Below are 21323 nucleotides of genomic sequence, written 5' to 3'. Positions count from 1 at the left end.
CATAGAGAGTCGGATATATCGAGATATCATTTACCAACTTTACATTGACGATATGTTGTAAATATTGACGTATTGAAATTGTCTGATTTACGTTGTCAATGTTAAAATAAATATCATATATATTTATTAATGATTTCCAACATATTATCATATACGCCATGCATTACAATTTATGAGATTACCATTTAAAATCGGCTCGCTAAATATAGGTATACGACAAGTATTTATCTGCTTTTCGGGAATCTATATTGTTAATTTCATTGAGCAATTGAATCCATAGGTAATGAGCTCAGTGGGTAGGTGGCACATTGGATTGAAAAAAATAAACATATTAAGGGTTGAAGTCATGAAGTGTTGTTAAGTAGTACAAGTACATGCTAAAGAGAGAACAGAAAGAAGTTAATTTGTTTTCCACTTCTTTCATTTTTTTTATTTTTTTGCTCGTAAAGTTGAATCTCATTAAAAGTAAAAATAAAAGTAGGCCGAGGAAGTCTACTATTACAATGAAACAAAATAAAATTAAAAAATTAAAAAAGAAACACACAACCACAGGAGGCTAACCCGAGAACCACAAATCATCCTACATCTAAATACAAAAGTTTATCCCGCCTCACCACAAAATACTCAAAAGAAATGCTCCTAAACTCTTTAAAAATCTTAGACCACTGAAATAATAGAGCCTTGATTGATATGAAAAGCTCTTGCTTAGCTGCGAAAACGCCTTCAAAGTGACGATGATTTCGCTCAATCCAAATACCCCACAGAATAGCAAATGGTAACAAGCACCAAAGACGATTGAGGTGAAAGGACCAAGACCCCAACCCTTTAACAAATCCACCAATCGACCAGGACTTAACCAAGAAACATTAGACTCTAAATGGAATGTAGACCAAATGCTCCAAGAAAAAGGACACCCCAACAAAACATGGTTTGGTCTCTTTCTCTTGAGCAAGATTATATAGAGCTAGCACATGGAGGCTTTGCCTACACGCGATGAAGTTCAGATTGTTCCTTCTCTATAGTGGACTTAGTGGTATAAAATTTAACTAGAACTTTCAAACATCAACCACCAGTCCACCACGGTTATCATCTTCCCACCGTACAGTTATGAACGTTAACCTTGAATAAATGGCCAACAGTTAATGTATAGCGATTTCTACTTGTTAAAAACAATAAAGGATATCTCTAACAAGCAACAAAATAATGTAGCTATGTTTAAAGACCATTAAAGTGGCTGTAAAAATAAAAAATAAATATAAAAAATAAAAATTCGGTTAGAAGAACTATAAACCTTTCCCCTTGGCTTGGGCTTCAGGAAAAATGAAGAGCTTCGGCGCCATGGCCAACTAAGCTCAAAGCAGTGAAGAGACCTGGCAATGAAATAACGAAAAGTTAGGAAATTCAATCTTTTTTTGTTTTCCTGTGAGTATATATTAAACACAGATCCTTACCAGAAATATTCATTGAAATCATCATAGTTTCTCCAAGCAGAATGAGGTGCACGTCCATTGTTATTGTTTGCAGCTTCCTGCATATCTAAGCATGTCAGCTGTTGCAAAATTAACTAAACGAGTAGAGCTCCAAGAATTAGCAATGACTTCAGTTTCGTTGTACAAGGCAATCTAAAAAGAGGTGGAGCGGGGGACAGGAAAGGGAAGGTCACAGTGCTCAGTAAAACACTTTTCCTTCAAATAAATTTTCTTTAATCCATAAAATTTACATATTCACTAGAAACCAAATTAAGAGATGTGGAGGACATCAGCTACAAATACAAAGGAAAGAACGATGAACGAAACAATTAAACTGGGACCCATAAGACACAAACAAACAACATCCCAAAGCTCCCTTTAACTAATAATAGTCTCCCACCTGACAAAGTGGTCAAAAGGTATATCTTTAGTCTTGTCATTAGTCAAAGAGCTTTGACCGGAAAACAGTACCACAGTGACAGACGTAACCACCTCCCTCATAGACGCTGCTAACTCTTCGAAGAGCCTACTGTTCCTCTTTAACCAAACATTCCACATGACAGCTAAGGGAATAATATTTATAATCCTGCTTCTTTTGAGGAGTGACATCTCAAGGACTATGAGGCTAATAACTATTTTAGCACTTCTGGACACAAGAAACAAGCAATAGTTTCACAAATGAGCACTAAACCCACCATGTCAAAAGACAATGGATGAGGGCATGACTCAGGGATTACCAAAAACTATTTAACCATTGTTAATTTGTTATATAACGTCAAAATAGTTATTAGTCCAAATACTAATCAAGGCTGCACGCTAAAAGAAGAAAGAGATCATAAAAAATACCATAGAACCCTATAGGACCAGCTGACTAAGTGGTCCAAGCTTTCCACCACAAGAGCACTAAAGTTGAATGACATCACCCATCCAATATGGCTCTTCCATTGGAAACTACTATCTAAGTTGTAGTATCACAAATGCTATTCACGTTTGGAAAGATATTATATCAGCTTTTAAATCTTTAAAGACTGAAGATGGGACTCAATAGTCAAATTGTAAAGAGATTTGGCATTTAGAGCCCAAAATGACATAGAATTATAGATTGCATGTTACCAACACCAATTTGAATAAAATAGTATCTCAATTACAATTTGACGTGGAAAGGGATTCAAATTTCAAAAGTTGATGAATTGGGAACTTTGCCATTGAATTAGGCGCAATAGAATGAAATGGTATTTGGGGCTGAATTGGAACTCTAAAAATTGCAGGATCCATTAGTAACAATAATTGAGTGATACATTCATTCTCTTAAGGCAGAACCTAAATGACAGAAACCAACTGAAAATTGTGAAACGAGACTACAAGTTTTTGGCCATTCTACTAGATTATGGTTTTGTAGCCTGCTGTATTCCCTACATGATTTGTCTGATAAAATATGGCCCTTTTTAAAATAGCAGGACATAAAAAACTAAATTTTTATCATTTAAATATGGCAAAGAACAAACTACAAAGAGACAACTCCCAGCTGTGATCATGTACAAGTATAGTGCCTAGTTAGTCGGCCACATATCATTGTCATTTTTTCTAATGTCACGCAGTACTTTCATAAAAATCCTTGTGACAGGCCAGATCTAGTGTGAAAGAAGTATTTTTGCCCCATCACACGGGCAAATTGAATAATACCTTCAGAAACCAAGCAGAGAAACTTACCGCTGCAACAATTTCATATAAGGGCAAAATAACTTGATCAAGAAATGATGTGCCATTCTGGGAATTGCAACTATCCGCTGGCTTTGCCACCCGCTGCCGTAATATCTCATCCAATTCTCTTACCATCTGCAAGAAAACAATTTATGCACCACAAGCAAATGATAAGGATCATATTAAGGGGAAAGTTAGGAGGTAACTCGAGCAACATACCCACTGTACTTAAGAAACAAAAAAAATCTTCAATAAAGAAAGACAAATTACTCCTAACCGTTTACTTCCTTTTTAAGAAAGGGTAAAGAGGCACCAATATGAATATATGTTTTATATATAACTCCGAGGGCTTACCAAAATATCATGAAAGAAACTAAAAAATATTAGAGAGAAAGACATACAACAAATTCGGACTCCTTCCCCACACACTAAACGAGAAGCAGGAAAAACAAAACAGCTCAAGACAATATACTGGAAAGCAAGAAAAGCTAATCACTAACCATCTTTTTTACAATTATATCCACTTGAGAAAGACAGATAGGAACACAGGATAGAGTGATAGAGTATGGTAGATATAAAAGAGGAAATTATAAGATGTCAGCACAAAACCGTTGAAAGAATAAGAAGTAACAGAATATATAAGACAGAAGTATATGAAGCAAACAATCAAAAAACACCAAGATTCTTTTAGTAGGGATCTAAATAAACATTCACATACCAACATTTAGAACCTAAAGTTTTAGAGTACTGTTACACAGAAATACGAAGGTGTTATCAAAAATTATTTGCATTACTGAACAACATAATGCGATGATAAAAAATAGTCGCATCAAACTGCAGCTCGACTTACATGATGAAATATGTAGCACAAGCATTCTGGAAGAAATCTGATGTTTGCAGCTTCACCCCATATCAGGAAGTACAAAGAAACAAGCAACAACCTCTTTTCCTTGCTCACAGTCTCCAAACTTCACCACACAATTAATGTACTGTCAACTTATATATTTATATCTTTAAATTTAGTATACTATTTCTTTGTTCTGAACAAGCAGCATGAAAAGGTAAGTGAAATTGTCACAACAATACTAGGTAGCTTAACGAAATTCATACTTGCTCCATGCCGGCTGAATACAAAGGTAGTTGCACCATTTGATGTAGTTTTCAAGGGATTTCAGAAAGACTTTCTGCACAGCTGCCTCATCTAGTAACTGCAGAAAAAACAAATCATGGACACACCATTGGAGGATGAAACAAATAAACTAATAAAAAAGATAACTTTCAATAGAAAAAGGAGCATGATATTTTACTTTGAGTTCAACAGGTGAATCAATAAAAAAAAAACAAAAAAGTGAAGCATTGACAACATTAGGTTTTATGTACTAATAGCAGGTGTTCATACAATGTTGCACCTACCATTAGTTGTAGATTTGTAGTATTCTACATCAAGACCCAAGTTACATTGACACGGATACCAAAAGTTCAGGTATTTCACATACAATGTGTTTGTGTCGCGTCTAACACAGATACGTGGACACTTATCCGACACACATTGTTTTTGTAATATGGCGTGTCCATGTAACATAGATCAAGACCATGAATGGTCTTTCAGATACCATATATACAGGCTTTTGAACAGATTCAAAAGCGAATGTAGATTAAAGCAACCACCATCCATTTCTCAGGATTGGAGGGGTACAATTATTGAAATAACCACCTCCATCTACTGCAAAACAAAAACATATAATGTTGCATTGCAACTATCATTGGAGCTGGCATCCTAAAGGGAAAATGATAAAGAATAGACCAAATCAAATCTAAACTACTGGATTAATCAAAGCAAAACTATTACAAAAGCTAGACGTATGGCAAAGTTCTACTATTGGAAAAGCAAAACTATTAACGCTTTAGATGACATTAAGGAATCAGGACTTGCAATAACAAACAAGCAAGCGAAAATCACATATTACGCATGCAAGTTAGAAAAAAAGGGTGAAAATCAGTAACAGATAGGAGAATTTCCATAAACAAAACCACTATGGTCAACACAACAGCATGATAAGTACCGGTTCAATTTCTTCTGGAATGCCTAGACGAGATTGCTCATTTGCAAGGAGGTGAACAATATGTTCCCGCTGGTTAGCAACATTGTCCTTCTGCCACAAGCAGAATTTTTAAATGTTAAGACATGCAGACAACACGTTAACAATAAGACCGTATAATATACATTTATATTTAGGACCAAAATATTAGAACCAATCAAATAAATTCCATCTAGTGCAGACTATAAGAAGTAAGAACTCGTATATTACTGTTGAGTGGAAGAATTTGGGGTGTATCTTGTCCGCTGTATTATCCTAGATAAGTTGAGGTCGTGGTTTAACAATGTGTTACGGTGGACTTTATAATAAGGTCAAATGTGATGTCAATATGAAGTCATATATCATGCCAATATCGCTCAACAGCTGAGAAGTTTCGAAAATAAAGTTTTATCACTGGTTGAAACAAATTTTAACGAAATCCACAAAATCTTGTGAAACGATCCAGCATATACTGTGTCGATCCTTTCCCAAAGCCACTTCCGACCTCCAGAATTGTGGGGTTTTCGTTAAAATTTGTTTCAACCAGTATATAGTTTATACTTTATATTATAATAAATGAATAAATAAATATATGATAGAAAAATATTTATATCGTAGAACACAACGAACTAAGACATCAGTGGAGACCTCTGACTATAGTAGTTAACAGCTAAGTGCATGAATATGTATTTTATGTTTTAAACGGGCCAAAAATAATATACAGAAGTGTATGCTATTTGCAAACAGCATAGGGCACTTTATAGGTGAACATGGTATTAAGAAGAGTAACATACATATCCAACTAACTACAAACCTGGAAACCAAATGTGTATTGTAGATAGTCAAACATGTCAACATCCCTGGTGGCAGGGACAGAATATTCCCTAGGTAATTTAGGCAGATCTCTGAAGTACTTCAAAGCTGACACCGCTGCTCGTACCTGATAACAAACTTATTGAGCCCAGAACTCTATCGAGGAAAAACAACAAAATTAATTTACCTCAGGGAAAGAAATGATTGCATTTGTTAAAGCTGGAGCATCCAAAGGTATGATGTTATAGGCAGTAAGGTCCTCCGTCAATGCTGCATCGGATTCAATCACTCGTTTCAGCTGAAAAATCAAACAATCAGTCGAGAGAGGAAAATTGATTACTCCGACTCAATAACATAATGAAATCATACATGAAAAAAAAAAAAAAAAGGAGGAAACAGAAGAAGTTTAATAGCAATCGAAAGTAGGAAGTAGGAAATGAAATGTAGCACATGCAAAGTCAAAGACAGACCTCTGCCGGGACCAACCTCTCAGCATCTTCTGGAGGTATCTCCTTAGTAAGATCCTCTAGTACTTCCCCTAAAACCTTCAGAGTGGCAAATACCCTTTTCCTTTTCAAAGTTTTCCGCTCCAACCTAAAACATTTATTCACAAGAGTATTATTATATAGATAAAAAAAAAAAAAAAATTGTACATGTATGTTAGTCGTATCGTAGTCCATACTCTCCAAGGTTACCACTGAAAGTACCAGACTCCCTCAACTTGGCTTCGTCCTGACGTAGCTCATCTACCTTGTTAATCTCTCTATAGTGCTGGTAAAATTCCCGTAAGCGAGTAATATCCTGAGTCCTATCTATGCTTCCACCTTCCCTCTTTGCAAGCTTTTGCTGAAATTTTGCATGGAGCATCAAAAAGTTAATCACTCATACTCATACATACATACATCCCGGCTCCTAAAATGACCTTACATAAGTACCAAATCTAAAACACCCATAACTTCACCTACAAAATGATTTAAAACCTAATCTTTTGTACTTATGATCTACTAACCATAACTTAGATAAAACTACCTTGATGACAGACATCAAGCCAGTCTTGAACTGTAAAACGCCTCTTCCCTCGCTGTTTGGGTCCAAATTTTGCGCCAAGGTGTAAGCATGCTCACACACTAGACAAAAAAAATAATAATAATAATAATAATTAGAAAAAGGGTAAATTAAATTTAATTTAATTATAATTAAATTTAAATTAAATTACATACATATTCTGGAAACGTTGGGATCTTGGTCTTGAATCTCATCAGCAGCTCTAAGAATAGCATCGATGCCTCCATTATTTTCAAGACAAGTAGGAACGTTGCCAGCAATGCCAGTTGAAGCAGCATGAAGTCGACCACCAGATCTATCTCTTTCTCTTCTCAGAATAGCACGTACTAATCTCTCCCAATTCTCTTCAACTCCAACTCCAGAAACCACCATCTAAAACCCTAGTATTAATTCAAAATGAAAAACCCTAATTATACATTAGATCTAAAAAATGATAATTTGCAGATGGATGGAAGAAGAAAATGAAGAAAATGCGACGACTACGACTAAATGTTGTTCCCGCGCAGCTGCTTCCTCTTTTTCTCTTTTTTTTTTCTCTCTCGTTTTGGTCTGAAAAACACTACTAGTCTGTCATGGACTGTATTTATAGCGGTTTCGAATTTGCGGCATTTCACCGATATTTCGATGCTTTAAATCTCTGAATCTTGGTCGATGTTTCTCTTCATTTTTCATGTTCTTCTAAAATGAACCAAAAAAAAAAAAAAAAAAAAACACTACCAAAATACATTTTTCAATGGATCATTCTTCTTAAAACGAGCTTTTCAAATGATAAAATTAGTGGTTATTAGTGGTTATTGCTCTACCTTTGGTTCGACATCGTTTGAGTTTATTGCGTTAGCAAGAAGCGGAGTCTTCTTATAGACCGCATGGTGGTTCGAAGAAAGGAATAAAATGTAAGAATCGTCAGTACGAGGTACTAATCAACACTGGCTCGTGTAAATGTTAACTACTTCAACGGAATCAAAATTCTATATTTTTTACCGCGACTTTTATTAATCGATTTTCGTATGGGTTAGTCATTATTTACTCGTATTTTCAATCATCTTAATCATAATGTACCATATTTTCATCAAAAAGTTAATTGTGCGGGTAAGTTTGGGATTAACCCAAAAATAAAAGTAATTGATGTTATATGAGTGTTTGTTTATGGGACTGCAGCTGATCTAGTAGATGATATGTTACATGTTGCTGAGCCAACTGTTCATGAATGCATGTGCTATCTCTGTGATGAAATTATTTGATTCTTTGGAAGTGAATACTTGCGCAAACCAAATGCTGCAGATATTCAATGTTTGCTTAAAGAGTCTGAGGAACGCGAATGGCCTGGAATGCTAGGAAGCATTGATTGCATGCACTGGCAATAGAAGAATTGCCCATCCACGTGGCAAGGGTCTCACATTGGCTATAAGCATAAACCAACAGTGATTTTGGAGGCAGTTGCCGATCGTGACGCATGGATTTGGCATGTCTTTTTTTGGAATGGCGGGTTCTCACAATGATCTTAATGTGATTGACCGTTCACCAATATTTGATGATATAGTCAATAATGAAATTATTCCTTATAACTACACTGTGAATGACCATCATTATGATATGGGCTATTATTTGGCTAACGGTATTTATCCTAATTATGTCACCTTTATTCAAATGATTGTTAAACCAACTATTGCACAAGACAAACATTTTGCAAATAAGCAAGAAGCTGCTAGAAAATATATAGAGCGGGAGTTTGGTATATTACAATCGCGTTGGGCTATTTTAGCGAATCCGTGCAGGTTATGGTATTTGGATAACATGGCTACTGTTATGAGGGCTTGCATTATTTTATACAATATGATTGTGGAAGATGAACGCGAAACGGATATCCCGCAATATATTCCTAATTTGGAAATACCAAGTAGAGAAGGTACATCTGAAGATTAATGTCACTTTGTTCTATCTCGTTGGGCATCTGGCGTTGAAAGGGTTCGTTCAAAAGTTGTTCATAATAGATTGAAGAATGACTTAGTCGAGCACTTATAGAGTAGCCATGGGCGGCGTGGCCATACTTGATTTATATTTCTATTTGCACTTTATTTATATATATTTGTGGTTTTATGAAAGGATTTGTGTATATGAAAATTTTGAAAATACAAAGTAGACTATGCCGAATTTTTTTTAGAATGATAAAAAGTATAAACTTTAAATTAAAATAAAATATTAAATTAAAGTACATTATAATTAAAATCAAAATACAAACTCAATTTAAAGTACGTCATTAATTAAAAAACATAAATTAAAAGACATACAAACTCAAATTAAAATACATACAAACTCAAATTTAGACTATGCACTATTTTGACTACTACTAGTGATATTGTCAAGTCGATTATTCATTTTTTGTAAAATTTATCCACTTTTGAGTTGCCAAATTTCGCGCTCGTCTTTGAGTAATTATTCTAATTTCATTCATAGTATTTTCGCATCATTTTCATTTTCTCAAACTCGGAGCGCATTTTTTTTCAATTGAAGTTATTCTTTTTGGATTTGGAGCTTCCAATCCATCGAACTTTTCTTCAATTGAAGTTTTTCGAATTCCATCTCATATTTCTTTAACTGTCTTTGAGCTTCCAATTCATATCCTTCTTTGGTGGTTTTATAAAGTTCCACCAAAAAATCATCAAGTTTCTTAGTGGATTCATCCACTTTAGAATAACTTTATTCTTTATCTTTTTGCCTTCTTTTCTTATCTTCATTATTTCCAAGAGGCCTATCCTCAAGCCCATGAACTTGGTGTGGATCATAATTCATTGGTTGAGTTGTCGCAGTTGATATTAGAATTGATGAACCTCCTTCCCCACTGTTTGACTTCGACTTTTTGGTGGGATGCAAATCATTTATCAACTGTAGCCTCTTCTATTTGGGTGAGTATTTCACTATATTATAGCATTGCATCCACTTCCAAACCCCATTATGCATCACATATGCACTTATTACTTCCTCAACCTACCAATTAAGTAAAAACTAAATTAGAATTGAAAAATGTACTTGTGAATCAAAATAACAAATAAAAAGTAAATACTTACAATCATATTGTCATTATAGCCACTTGGAGGAGATGCTTGAATTTTAGAAAGAATAACATGAAATTTGTTGATATTAGCTTGAATGAGAGTCCAACGGTGTTTCATACCAGTCAAGTTGCGTTCGGTCATTTTTCCTAAATTTGCATGAAATGCATTTAGAATTATAGCTCAAAAATCGTTCGACTTTTGCTCATTTTCTACTACACCATATTGACTAAATTGTAGCCAACTATTGGTGAGAGCAATATATTTTTTTTGTATCCATGAAGCCCATCTAAATTTTGATTTTGGTTCTCGACTCATTGTTGTTTTAAGAGTAGAGAGTAGAGAAAAAAAGTGAGTGTAAAACTATGAGGTGAGTGTTTCAATTTATAGGGTTAGAAAGATATAACCGTTTTTTGCCCGTTGTTATAATTGAGCGCACGCGATTTTGCCAACACCGTGCCCATAGAAGCCCAAACCACGCGGTTTTGCCAAAACCGCGCCATAGAAGCCCATTTAGCAGCCCAAGCCCACGCAGTGTTGGGAAAACCGCACGAGTGATTTGATACAACATCAAACCTGGAACCAAATATTGGCCGATAACATGTAGCTCTTTTGAAGTTGAAAAAACACAAAATTGATGATATCCTACCTATATTAATATCCGTTTCTCCCAAGATGCTCATAGTGAGCCACATCAGCAAAGTTTTTAAAATAGTCCCTATTTGAAAAATAATTACTTGCCTTCTTACCAAACTAACCCTGAATTTGGCCTGCTCTCTAATTTAATATAAATTAAAATTGTTCTTTCATGTGTTATGCTAAAACAAAAAACAAAGCTACGCATTATTTCATTATTTCAAATGTACCCATGAGATAAAAAAAAAAAAATTCTAAAAAACAATAGATTAGTTAATTGATATGTATTAGTTATTCGATATGGATATGGATATGCATTAGTTAATAGATATTTTGGATATGTTAAAAACTTTGCGCCATACTCCTAAAGATGCTCTTAAACAGTAAAAAAATCCACTAACTCAATGGCTGACCCACCCTAACTTAACACATCAAATATTGATGTCCCATCAACCAACAGAAAATTTCCTTTCTTCTCCATCGGGTTCTTCACATTCAAAACCAGGCAATGGAAAACCTGAAGAAAAAATGAAATCTTTAGTTATAAATTCAAAATAAAGGTATGTAAGTAACAACAAATTAGATCTCTTGCATCTCTTATTCTCTTTTTTGATTTTTTTTTGTTAAAGATCCAAATAAATTTCTTGTATATAAACCGAAAGATTTAAAGCTTGAACTAGCGATTTGCGATTTATTCCTGTTTTTCCAACGATTTAATTCTATGTCTATACGGTTCAAGTCACGAGTTTTAACGGTTTCTACAACACTGCTTGTTATGATGTTAACCCTTTAGTGATTAAATACACTATTTACATTGAGACCATTGGTTGCATTTGCAGACCACGTTTGATAGTGAGTCGGATTGAGATTGGTAATATGATTACATTTGTCATTTTTCATTTGCATTGGAGAGATTGAGATTGAGAATTTTAAATTATGACAGATGGAACACGAGCTGAGAGTGACATTCAATTGAACAACCATAGGGGCTTGGCTCACTCCCCACTGTAATGCAGTATACTAGTAGATACTAGTTATTCATCCTCTAGGCACCAATTCGTCGAAAAAGTATTGGTAGAAACTGCGTGTCCGGTTCACAGTTCACTCCCCATTGCACAGCTGCGGTTTATATTGCAAGACTGGAGTAGTGATAGGTTTGCTTGGTGAACATCAACAGAAAATTTAAATGGTTTTCGGTCAACTGGTAATTGGCCCGCCTGGGTCTGGGAAGACGACTTACTGTAATGGCATGTCCCAGTTCCTCAACCTCATAGGAAGGTATCTTGGTTGCTATGCTTTTTTGCACTTTTCCTTATTTCATATGAACTTTCAGATGCTTAAAATCTGTTTTGCTTCTTTTTCATGCAGGAAGGTAGCTGTTATCAATTTGGATCCTGCAAATGATGCATTACCGTATCCAGTCCAGATAATGTGCTCTGTTTAGTTTGTCTTATAATGCATGATTTTTCTCATTTTGGTTAGTGCTTTGTTGAATTTTCCTGACATTAGATAGGTATGAGTGTGCGGTTAATATTGAGGACCTTATAAAGCTCAGTGATGTCATGTCCGAACATTCTCTTGGGCCTAATGGAGGTAACTCATGCTCTCTGGTTACTTCATGACCAATTAAATCTTACTTCTAATCAAATGTTTCATCAGGCAAGGACAGTGTACCAACAAAAATCCATCTTGACTGATGCTATAAATGCACCAAATCTACACATCTAGTAGAACACTTTTTTCCGTATACTTTTCTATTCGGCCATGATTTTGAATTTTAGAGCTTCTGTTTTGTCATGCATAAGAGGAAATGCCTTAATGTTTTTATTTTTTTTTTTGTGTCCAACTAGGTCTTGTATATTGTATGGATTACTTGGAGAAGAATATCGACTGGTTAGAGTCCAAACTGGAACCTCTTATCAAAGGTTAGTATATAATATCATTGATGTTATTCTAATATATTTTGTTTTCGTCTACAAAATTTATTTATCGATAAATATCTAAATTATGTTTATCTGACAACCTGACTGCATTTCTAATTGTATTCTAATTTTTGCAGATCATTATCTTCTCTTCGATTTTCCTGGCCAAGTTGAACTGTTTTTCCTCCATTCAAATGCCAAAAATGTTATCATGAAACTCATAAAGAAATTAGATCTTAGGGTATGTTTTTGTGCACTTTAAGTAGGTTTTACTTTTGTTTTTCAATTGAGTTTCTGTGACGAATTATGTGACCTGACATTATATCTTCGCATTGTCAGTGTTATTAATAGCTTCATTGGGTTCCTTTTTTTTTATGCAGCTGACTGCAATACTCTTGGTTGATTCACATCTGTGTAGTGACCCTGGGAAATATGTTAGCGCATTGCTTCTCTCATTATCAATCATGTTACATCTTGAACTCCCTCACATAAATGTCTTGTCTAAGATCGATCTCATTGAGAGTTTTGGGAAGCTAGGTGTGGTAAAGCACTTCTAATTAGTCAAATATTAGTGACAAATTAAAGCGCCGTTCATTCTTTTAAGTACTGCATCTATCTGTTAATTCTTTTGTTTGTTATGTTTCAGCTTTTAACCTCGACTACTATACCGATGTCCAAGATTTATCTTACCTCCAATACCACCTTGATCAAGATCCTCGCTCTGCTAAATATAGGTGATGCTTAGTTAATATTCACTTTATATGGAACAAATCGTTGCTTTCTGTGATAATTATACAGTTGTGAAATGCAGGAAATTATATGTTATTTGTAGATAAATCTAGTTAAGGTCTACTGTGAAGGTGTGTCGTGGTCTACTGGTCGAGACTTGGGAGTTTGGGTTCCTTTCCCACCTTCACAGGGAAATGGGGAATTTAAGGGATTAGAGAATAAAGTTGAAACTATCCAAAAAAAAAAGAAAAACTAGATAAGGTTTAATTTCTCTCCTAAACTTAAATCTCAATATCTAGGCCATGATGGAATGGATGTTGCCAAATGGATAGGTTTGATTCTGTTATTCAGTATATCATAAAACCTTATTCGAGTCATTTCTTTGCATAATGTATAATTGATGGAACCACATCCCTTTCCCTTTTCATTAAAATTGTATTTCTTCATGCCTTTTTGTTGATTTAATCCTTCCCTACTATAAAAGTTTGGTATAGCGTACTTGATGCTCATGTCTTGTCTTTGGCTTATGTGTTGCTAACAGCCTACTTGACACTTGAGGCCTTGAGGCATATTAGGTTACTCGGGGTTTATATACCTTTTTAATTTCATGATTTATTAAAGCACTGTAGAATGGTAACGGGAGACATAATGGTTTATTAGCTGCCCATAATACCATTGTAAAGGAGCATTTTCTCTTAAGGTGGGATGGTAAAGGATGAGTTGACTAGGCTGCCAACACATATTGGATGTCATAAATCCATGCAAAATCCCCTCTTTTGCTCTCTTCTTTGCCTTTTACTCTGACTACCAATTGAAGTTTTGTTTATTCAAGAAAAGAAGAAGGAAGATTGAGATCCCTGCGTTTATCACAGGTCCTCCACAGAACCCAAAGTATACTAAGTACTAACATGTACTCAAGATATTCTCAAAAATATTCTAAAGAGTTTGAACAAGTTAGATACTCTCCATTCTTTTTGAAATTTTACCAGATTCTATGTTCCTTTCCTTTTTTAAGAAAAAAAATTCTTCATGGTGTGGTAAACCGTATTTGGTGTGTATCTTACAATAACTAAAATCCGTGTGTGACTAGATGTAACATAACCGACTGCAAGTAATAATACTACCTTTTCTGTTTGTCCATTTGAAGTATAGTTGTTCTGAAACTCTGATTGCAGGAAGCTAACGAAGGAGCTCTGTGAAGTTGTAGAAGACTTTAGTTTGGTCAACTTCACTACCTTGGATATTCAAGTATGCCCTTTTTCATCCGTTTCCTGCGCTTTTATGTAATATTTCTTCAATCCTTTCATGGGTTGTTTTCAGGATAAGGAGAGTGTGGGGAATCTTGTGAAGCTGATTGACAAGAGCAATGGATATATATTTGCCAGCATAGAAGGGAGTGCAGTTGAGTTCAGCAAAATTGCAGCCGCTCCTCTTGATTGGGACTACAACAGATATCCTTTCTTTTCTTTCCCCAATGAGATGCTTAGTCATAGTGTTATACTATTATATCCCCTTACCATAAACTCAAATTGTTGTCTTGTTCCTGATTTACTTTTAAATGCAAATGGTGAAATGGCCTAACAATTAGATACTGGTTCCGTCTGACAGCTAACCTTTTTCAGGATAGTCTCATTGGAACCGCCATTTGTTATGTTGCACTAGGGAGATCGTGTAATAAAGTTTATAGTTCCATATGATATGCCAATTTGATTTGTATTGATAATGTGGCCAGTATTGTAGCATGGTTGAGAGAACTAAAGAAGCAATATGCCGGCTCTGATAGCTCAATGTTATCAAAATTGATACAAATGAATGGCTGTTATCCCTAACCGTATAGAAGTTAAAAGTATGTAGAAAGGGTATACAATCCCTTTTCACTCTTTAACTGATATTATAGGACAAGATTGGATTGTTTTTTCTTGACAAAGCAGCTCCACAGTAGCAGCAGTGCAGGAGAAGTACATGGAGGATGATCAAAATTTTGACCAGAAGGACTAACGGGTAGCACAGGAGTATTTACGGTGAGCACTTTGGAAACTATTCCTGTATAAAGTAATCACTTGTGTAACAATCACACCTCACAACACATACTGACCTTTTATGTTGTGTAAAAGGTGACAGGCAAAGGAATGAGTTGTTTTGGGGGATCACTTAACTTTGTAAAAGTTAAATACTCATCATTGCATGACGCCCTATCGTGCTGGATATAGCTGTGTTTGTCTTCTTGCAATTTACTGGAAGAAGCCTGAAGCCTAATGCTATAAACGTAAGCTTCTGTAAATTGTGTTAGTTCGGCTCAAAACTGATAACTACGAATTCTCAGATGTAGGAACTTTCTGTTAGTCTGTATACTTGAACCCACTTAACCAAAAAGTTGCTGACGACTTGTGATTGACACTGACTATTGCTGACAGATGACCACCCACCTCTAATTCTTATTCCATCGGTGCTAAAATTTTAGAAATGCGTCTGCTGTGCATGTGTAGTGTAATACATTTTTCTTAAGAAAGTCGATATGTTTGTCATTTGCTCAAGTGCACGTGCAAGTAGTGCTTCTACTCTATGCTCCCACAAAAGCTAATTCTGACTTCCGAGGGATCTGTGTGCTTGCATTTACTTCCCTTCATAGTTGTCATCTTACTTCATAAAATAAAATAATAAATGGCAGCAAAGCTTTCACTTGAATTGCATCTTCCTTGTGTGACCACGCCTTGTGAACATTTGCCAAATTTGCATGTGAACCTGATCTAGTCTGGCCATGCATTGACCATTTTGATTGTTGGGTGCGTAATGTTAACATTGGCGATATCAATCAAATCCAATGGCTTTCTTGTCTCTTTCTTGTCTACCAATCAAACTAAATAATCACCCCTGTAGGAGCTTCTAGAAGACTAATTTTTAAAATCAATCCCCGTGATTCTATAATCCATAGCCAAAATTTGTTCTATAATATGTCATTTGCTTCCGAAGTTTCAAAATGTTTGATATGTTTGTATGTGGGAGTAGTAATTTTGATCAAGTTGATGAAATCTCAACACCACATTCTTCACCACCAAAGAGATCCAGAAGGGTCCATTTTCAACCCGTGGGCTTGAGAAATTTTCATCAGTTTTGGCAGATCTAGAGGAGATGAAACAGAAGATTTATCAGAATATGGGTTCTGATCAAGAAGATTTATTGATGGTGCGATTTGGTTACTCTAATGCCAAAGATTGGATACCCATTGTGGTCAATTTGAGAGATCATGAAAAACCAGGAGAAACCTTAGATGGTGACAGTGTCTGGGTCCCCATCTCTGTTGCATGGGTACGCCCTAATTTCCTCTGTATTGCGTACCGTGTTCGCGGACACAGGTACGGACACGGACACAAGCAAAACAGACCCTAATTCTCAGATCTCACCGTGTCTCGTACCCGTGTCCAAACCAGACACTCCGTCCCATACCCATACAACACAAGTCCCCATTTTTCCATAAAATATATTACAATGACAATGACACTTTGGTACCTAACCAACAGGACAGTTCTCCATGGGAGAAAAACATAAAAGAACTCCATTCTGGATTTAGTTGAACCAAAAATGCCTCTTGTTGAAATGTGAAATGATGCACATTAAAAAAACCAAGGCCTAGTTTCCAATAAAATCCAAGTCACATTAGTATGAAACCCAGCGTAAAGTTTGTCAACGAGAGGGCCACAGCAGACACTGCTATAATTGGAATCAAGAAGCTCGGCATTATTCATCTACCTGTAATCAAAATAAGAATGCAGGCTGTTCAGGTATCGTAAGTAATGAACCTGCATAAGAACGAAAAGATAGAAATGAAACACAAATTAAAAAGATGGAAATGAAAAATGAAGAATCCAGTTTCCAAATCTTACACGATGCAGTTCTGGAGCCAATCTTTGGAGCTGCTTTAAGATAGCTTCAAAAGCACTTAATGGAAATTAACTGGCATGCCTACAACAAACAAAGAAATGAGGATGTTTTTGAAAAGGCTTGATTTATGGTTTCCAAACTAAGTATAAGAGCCTCCCAACCATAGTGATATGGACCGAGGTTGAAGTCTTTCCAGCTAGAGAGCATCCATGACAACTATAACGCCTATGGGTTCCTAACTCATACTCTTGTTGGATATATGCAGCTGTGTTAAATGTGAATATAGATCCATTGAAATTGTCCTTTTTGGCTTCAGCTCTTCACATCTTAAATATGTAAGATTGCCCATGGTTTCCTATTTCTACACAAATTCAAAGAGTGTGACTCTATGTGTCGCAGCAGTTCACTTTCAGTTTTATTTTCACACTCCATCAAGGTTTCAAATCATCATAATACTCAATCAGTAACTTGCATTAGCCAAAAAACAGCAATATTCACTATTCATGTGTTTACAAAGAACAGAAGAATATACTCTTTTAACATGTGGGAAAGTGAAAAAAAAATGCCCTTCAACCATTTCAAGAAGTGACCTAGGTAAATGGATATGAAAGTACGGCTGGTCATCGAGTTGAGATATTCATTACAAAAGTATGAGTCAAGTTTTAGCTTAATTTAAAGCTCATTCTAGATAGCGAGTAGTTCGAGTTTGAGTAACTCGCGAGCTACTCGTGAGCTACTTGTTTTATAAAGCACACACGTAGTATATAATTTATAAAGAAAACGAGGGCTTTCACCCAAGTATAATTCATTTATACTAGTTTTAATTTTTTTTTTATATATTTTGTCCCTTTCCAAACACTCGAGTTCAAATTACAGCTCATGCATTTTTTTTGTTTTATTTTTTATTTTGTCAAAGTCAAAGCCCAATAAAATATTAGTTTTCACATCTAGAAATTAATGAAAAATAAAATAAAATAAAATCAAATTGTTCATAAAGAGAGAGAAACGCGGTAAAGAGAAATTAGTAATTTATAATTTATATCGCCATTTTATATTTTAGGCATTCAAAATAATTTGTAATTTACAATAGGTTTTCATGTTTTATATATATATTTGGGCCCCAACAATCTCAGAGCCGGCCTTGCAAACGAGCATAACTGAACTCGAGCTCGAAGTGTAAAACGAGTTGAGCCGAGTCGAGCTCGAGCTATTAGTAGAACTAGACCCGAGTTGAGCTTGAACGTCAATATTAAGCTCGAATGCGAGTTCGAGTTGAGCTCGAGTATATCAAAACTCGACTCGGGTAGCTCGATCACCAGCCATATATGAAACATAGAACCTCCTCAAAACCATAATGTTCAAGATCCATCTCTTCACAATCATGGGTTCGTTGTCACTCGTCCGACTCAAATTTCAGCTCAATTCGGCCTTCTTCTTATTTGGGCTTTTTTCCAAACCGCCTATGGGCTGTTTTAGGCTTTAGTCCAATTTAAAAACAACCATCATGTCTGAGTTTCTACAGAGAGAGAGAAGCAAAAAAATGGCTTTGACTAATTTCATAATCACAGTAGCTGGTGTAGGTGCAGTGGTTCTTCTATTAAGGAGTGATGTGAAACAATCTGTTGGTATTTTCCGACGCAATGTTAAACATATTAGGACTTGGCTCGAAGAAGAATCTGCTTCTGCTTCCAAGTAAGAATCTTTATTTTCAATTCTTGTGATTAGAATCAAATCATAGCTTATTTAAACCTCTTTTCGTTGGCCAATATAACAATTATTAGTTTTGAGGTCATTAATGAGAAGGCCTATTAGGGGCAATTCTAGAGTTAAAAGGAAGACGTTAACAGAGGATTTTATAATTTAGTGGAAGGACACTTAAAATGGAATTTCTCTACAAGACGTTAACATTGGAGTTGGAAACACATTTTATGAGTCAGAGCTTATGCTAAGTGGAAGAGTGGAAGGACACTAGCTAATTTTTCATCTGTTTATGGAATTTCTCTACATACGTATGGTTGAAATGAGGTGTGTTCTGTTGAATGCTTTAGTTCTCTTAACAATGTATAATGAATTGCCCTTTTTTTTTGTTAACTCCTATTTTAGGCCAAAGTTCCTCACTAAATCACTAGCAGATTATCCTAGCTTTAGGTACTTGGTTAAAAAGAATGAAGGTGCATCCATGTGTTTGGAATTCCATGGGCAGGAAGGATCGAAATTCTTTACATGCTTATGGTGGGAAATAATGATGTGTAGTGTTGAATCCTTTAATTCTCTTGCTATATGATGACTGACAATTTGTCATTTGTTTGGGTTTGCTTGTTATAAAGCCAAAAATAGAGCAAATATTGATCAATTATGTCTGACTTTGAAGTCATAGAATGGACTGAATTTTGTTTAACTTTTGTATCTCGATTGTCGTTGTATATTAGATTGGATTTGATTATATCTAGCTCTATGCAGGCACAGTCTTAGATGAACTCTGTTATTACTTGTCTTCATGAATCTAAACAACTCGTGCATGTCTTTGTGGATTTACAGGGCAGCTGAGAATATTAAACCCAAGGAGTTGGATTCAAAAATACCCAAGGATATTCCAAAGGAGGACAAGCACTGAGGTTTTTCTGGAGTTCTATGGGCTGACTAGTATAGCGGTAAATAGACGAGTGCAACTTCAGTTTATGTTGTTTTTCCTCATATTTTTGTCTCTGCGGACCTGGGTATTTTCGTTATTTTTTTTTCCTTTTCCTGGTGAAGTCTCCTTAAAATGAGATTCCTATGAGATTACTTAATTGATATTGTAGGTACTCTCGGTATTTCATTGCAATGGGTTATGTGTGATACTTAACTAGTTGTAATTGTACGTACACTAACGAATAACTAAACCGTGTGTGTATATATATATATTTTCCTTTAACTGTTTCTTTTGTTTGGCTGATATGCTTGATTTTATTTCTACATCTATAGTAACATAGCAGTGAGTTCTAATGCATCTAAACATCGATAGAGAAGTAATACAAGAGAAACAATAACCCTCTTCATTTTTTCTTGAAAAGATTTCACAAATGCTTACAGTGGAGAAAGGAAGCAGACAACTTACTTTTTTATTGTTTGCTTCAAGACTGAAAATAGAAAGTCAAGCATGCCCAACTGGCTACCATCCATAATTTTACATCCATTCTTAGAGAAGTTTATCCAAATCATATTTATTTGCCATAAATCATTATTATTTTAGCCTTAATTAGCAAAGTACGAGGCGATGACTTTTCGCCTTGTACTTGGATAGTGACGTTTCTTAAGCCCACTTGGCCATAAGTGACATGCCACCAGAACCTAATAGAACATCAATGTAGGACTTCATTTGCAGCTTTATGCTGCCTTGCAACTTTGGCCCCATGAAATCAGCTGCTAAAAGGTCTACCAATGCCATATAGATCAATAATCCTGCTGATGAAGCATTTAATAACTCGTCAATTCTATGCCTAATATATTTTGCTTCTTTTTACATTCTAGCCTACAAATTGAATTCCTTAAGTAGCTGGTGTAGGGTAAGACATAGATGGAATTTAAAGCTATGATGAACCCTGAAGGTTTTGTCTATAGCTATAAGGAATAAAGCTATGATGAGCTCAATAGTGTTGATTTTACTGTGTTTGGAAAGTTTGCTGACATGAATAAAGAATTGCTGGCTAAACATAGCTGGAGGGCTTTAAAAGATGGTGATTCTCTGTGGGTACCGTCATGTCTGAGTAATGTTAAACCATCCGTTGGTATTTTCCGACGCAATGTTAAACATATTCGGACTGACGCAATGTTAAACATATTCGGACTTGGCTCGAAGAAGAATCTGCTTCTGCTTCTTAGTTGTAAGTAAGAATCTTTATTTTCAATTCTTGTGATTAGAATCAAATCATAGCTTATATAAACCTCTTTTCGTTGGCCAATATAACAATTATTAGTTTTGAGGTCGTTGATGAGAAAGCC

General features: G+C 35.4%; 3 protein-coding genes across 6 annotated transcripts in view; 2 read left to right on the top strand and 1 right to left on the bottom strand.

Annotated features, from left to right (window-relative positions):
• Nucleotides 1-7684, bottom strand: part of GSL10 (glucan synthase-like 10) — a 32186-nt gene extending 24502 nt beyond the window's left edge. The window contains exons 1-12 of the mRNA XM_086586410.1: nucleotides 7282-7684; nucleotides 7091-7188; nucleotides 6744-6907; nucleotides 6532-6655; nucleotides 6249-6359; nucleotides 6063-6188; nucleotides 5234-5323; nucleotides 4281-4378; nucleotides 4021-4138; nucleotides 3180-3305; nucleotides 1452-1528; nucleotides 1292-1370 (exon numbers count right to left, since the gene is read on the bottom strand). Of these exons, the coding sequence (XP_086442536.1) occupies nucleotides 1292-1370; nucleotides 1452-1528; nucleotides 3180-3305; nucleotides 4021-4138; nucleotides 4281-4378; nucleotides 5234-5323; nucleotides 6063-6188; nucleotides 6249-6359; nucleotides 6532-6655; nucleotides 6744-6907; nucleotides 7091-7188; nucleotides 7282-7498 (1428 nt within the window). The 5' untranslated portion in view covers nucleotides 7499-7684. The remainder of the gene's footprint in view (nucleotides 1-1291; nucleotides 1371-1451; nucleotides 1529-3179; nucleotides 3306-4020; nucleotides 4139-4280; nucleotides 4379-5233; nucleotides 5324-6062; nucleotides 6189-6248; nucleotides 6360-6531; nucleotides 6656-6743; nucleotides 6908-7090; nucleotides 7189-7281) is intronic.
• A 3535-nt stretch (nucleotides 7685-11219) lies between these two features.
• LOC147474284 (GPN-loop GTPase QQT1) lies at nucleotides 11220-15860 on the top strand. Of its 4 annotated transcripts, none has more exons than XM_086586446.1 (12): nucleotides 11220-11372; nucleotides 11756-12090; nucleotides 12181-12225; nucleotides 12326-12405; nucleotides 12663-12737; nucleotides 12872-12975; nucleotides 13115-13271; nucleotides 13381-13468; nucleotides 14639-14711; nucleotides 14784-14915; nucleotides 15402-15484; nucleotides 15585-15860. In XM_086586446.1, exons 2-11 carry the CDS (start codon nucleotides 11999-12001, stop codon nucleotides 15459-15461), a joined length of 906 nt encoding a protein of 301 aa, XP_086442572.1. In that variant the 5' UTR covers nucleotides 11220-11372; nucleotides 11756-11998; the 3' UTR covers nucleotides 15462-15484; nucleotides 15585-15860. The 4 variants fall into 4 exon arrangements, with proteins under 4 accessions (XP_086442572.1, XP_086442569.1, XP_086442570.1 ...); XM_086586443.1 differs by having other exon boundaries at nucleotides 11221-11372; nucleotides 15578-15860; XM_086586444.1 differs by having other exon boundaries at nucleotides 11235-11372; nucleotides 11990-12090; nucleotides 15578-15860.
• A 2969-nt stretch (nucleotides 15861-18829) lies between these two features.
• LOC147474283 (uncharacterized) lies at nucleotides 18830-20261 on the top strand. Its single transcript, XM_086586417.1, has 2 exons — nucleotides 18830-19034; nucleotides 19881-20261. Exons 1-2 carry the CDS (start codon nucleotides 18847-18849, stop codon nucleotides 19954-19956), a joined length of 264 nt encoding a protein of 87 aa, XP_086442543.1. The 5' UTR covers nucleotides 18830-18846; the 3' UTR covers nucleotides 19957-20261.
• The last annotated feature ends 1062 nt before the right edge of the window (nucleotides 20262-21323 follow it).

This window comes from Coptis chinensis, unplaced genomic scaffold, assembly GCF_015680905.1.
Source record: "Coptis chinensis isolate HL-2020 unplaced genomic scaffold, ASM1568090v1 utg1029_pilon_pilon, whole genome shotgun sequence".
NCBI lineage: Eukaryota > Viridiplantae > Streptophyta > Magnoliopsida > Ranunculales > Ranunculaceae > Coptis > Coptis chinensis.
This window is presented reverse-complemented; position numbering and strand designations above follow the sequence as displayed.

Coding starts and splice junctions, on each gene's coding strand:
- LOC147474284 (XM_086586446.1), top strand. CDS start 11,999: ATGGTTTTCGGTCAACTGGTAATTGGCCCGCCTGGGTCTGGGAAGACG. Junction 12,091..12,180: donor TTCCTCAACCTCATAGGAAG/GTATCTTGGTTG, acceptor TTTTTCATGCAG/GAAGGTAGCTGTTATCAATT. Junction 12,226..12,325: donor CCTGCAAATGATGCATTACC/GTATCCAGTCCA, acceptor GACATTAGATAG/GTATGAGTGTGCGGTTAATA.
- LOC147474283 (XM_086586417.1), top strand. CDS start 18,847: ATGTCTGAGTTTCTACAGAGAGAGAGAAGCAAAAAAATGGCTTTGACT. Junction 19,035..19,880: donor GAATCTGCTTCTGCTTCCAA/GTAAGAATCTTT, acceptor GTGGATTTACAG/GGCAGCTGAGAATATTAAAC.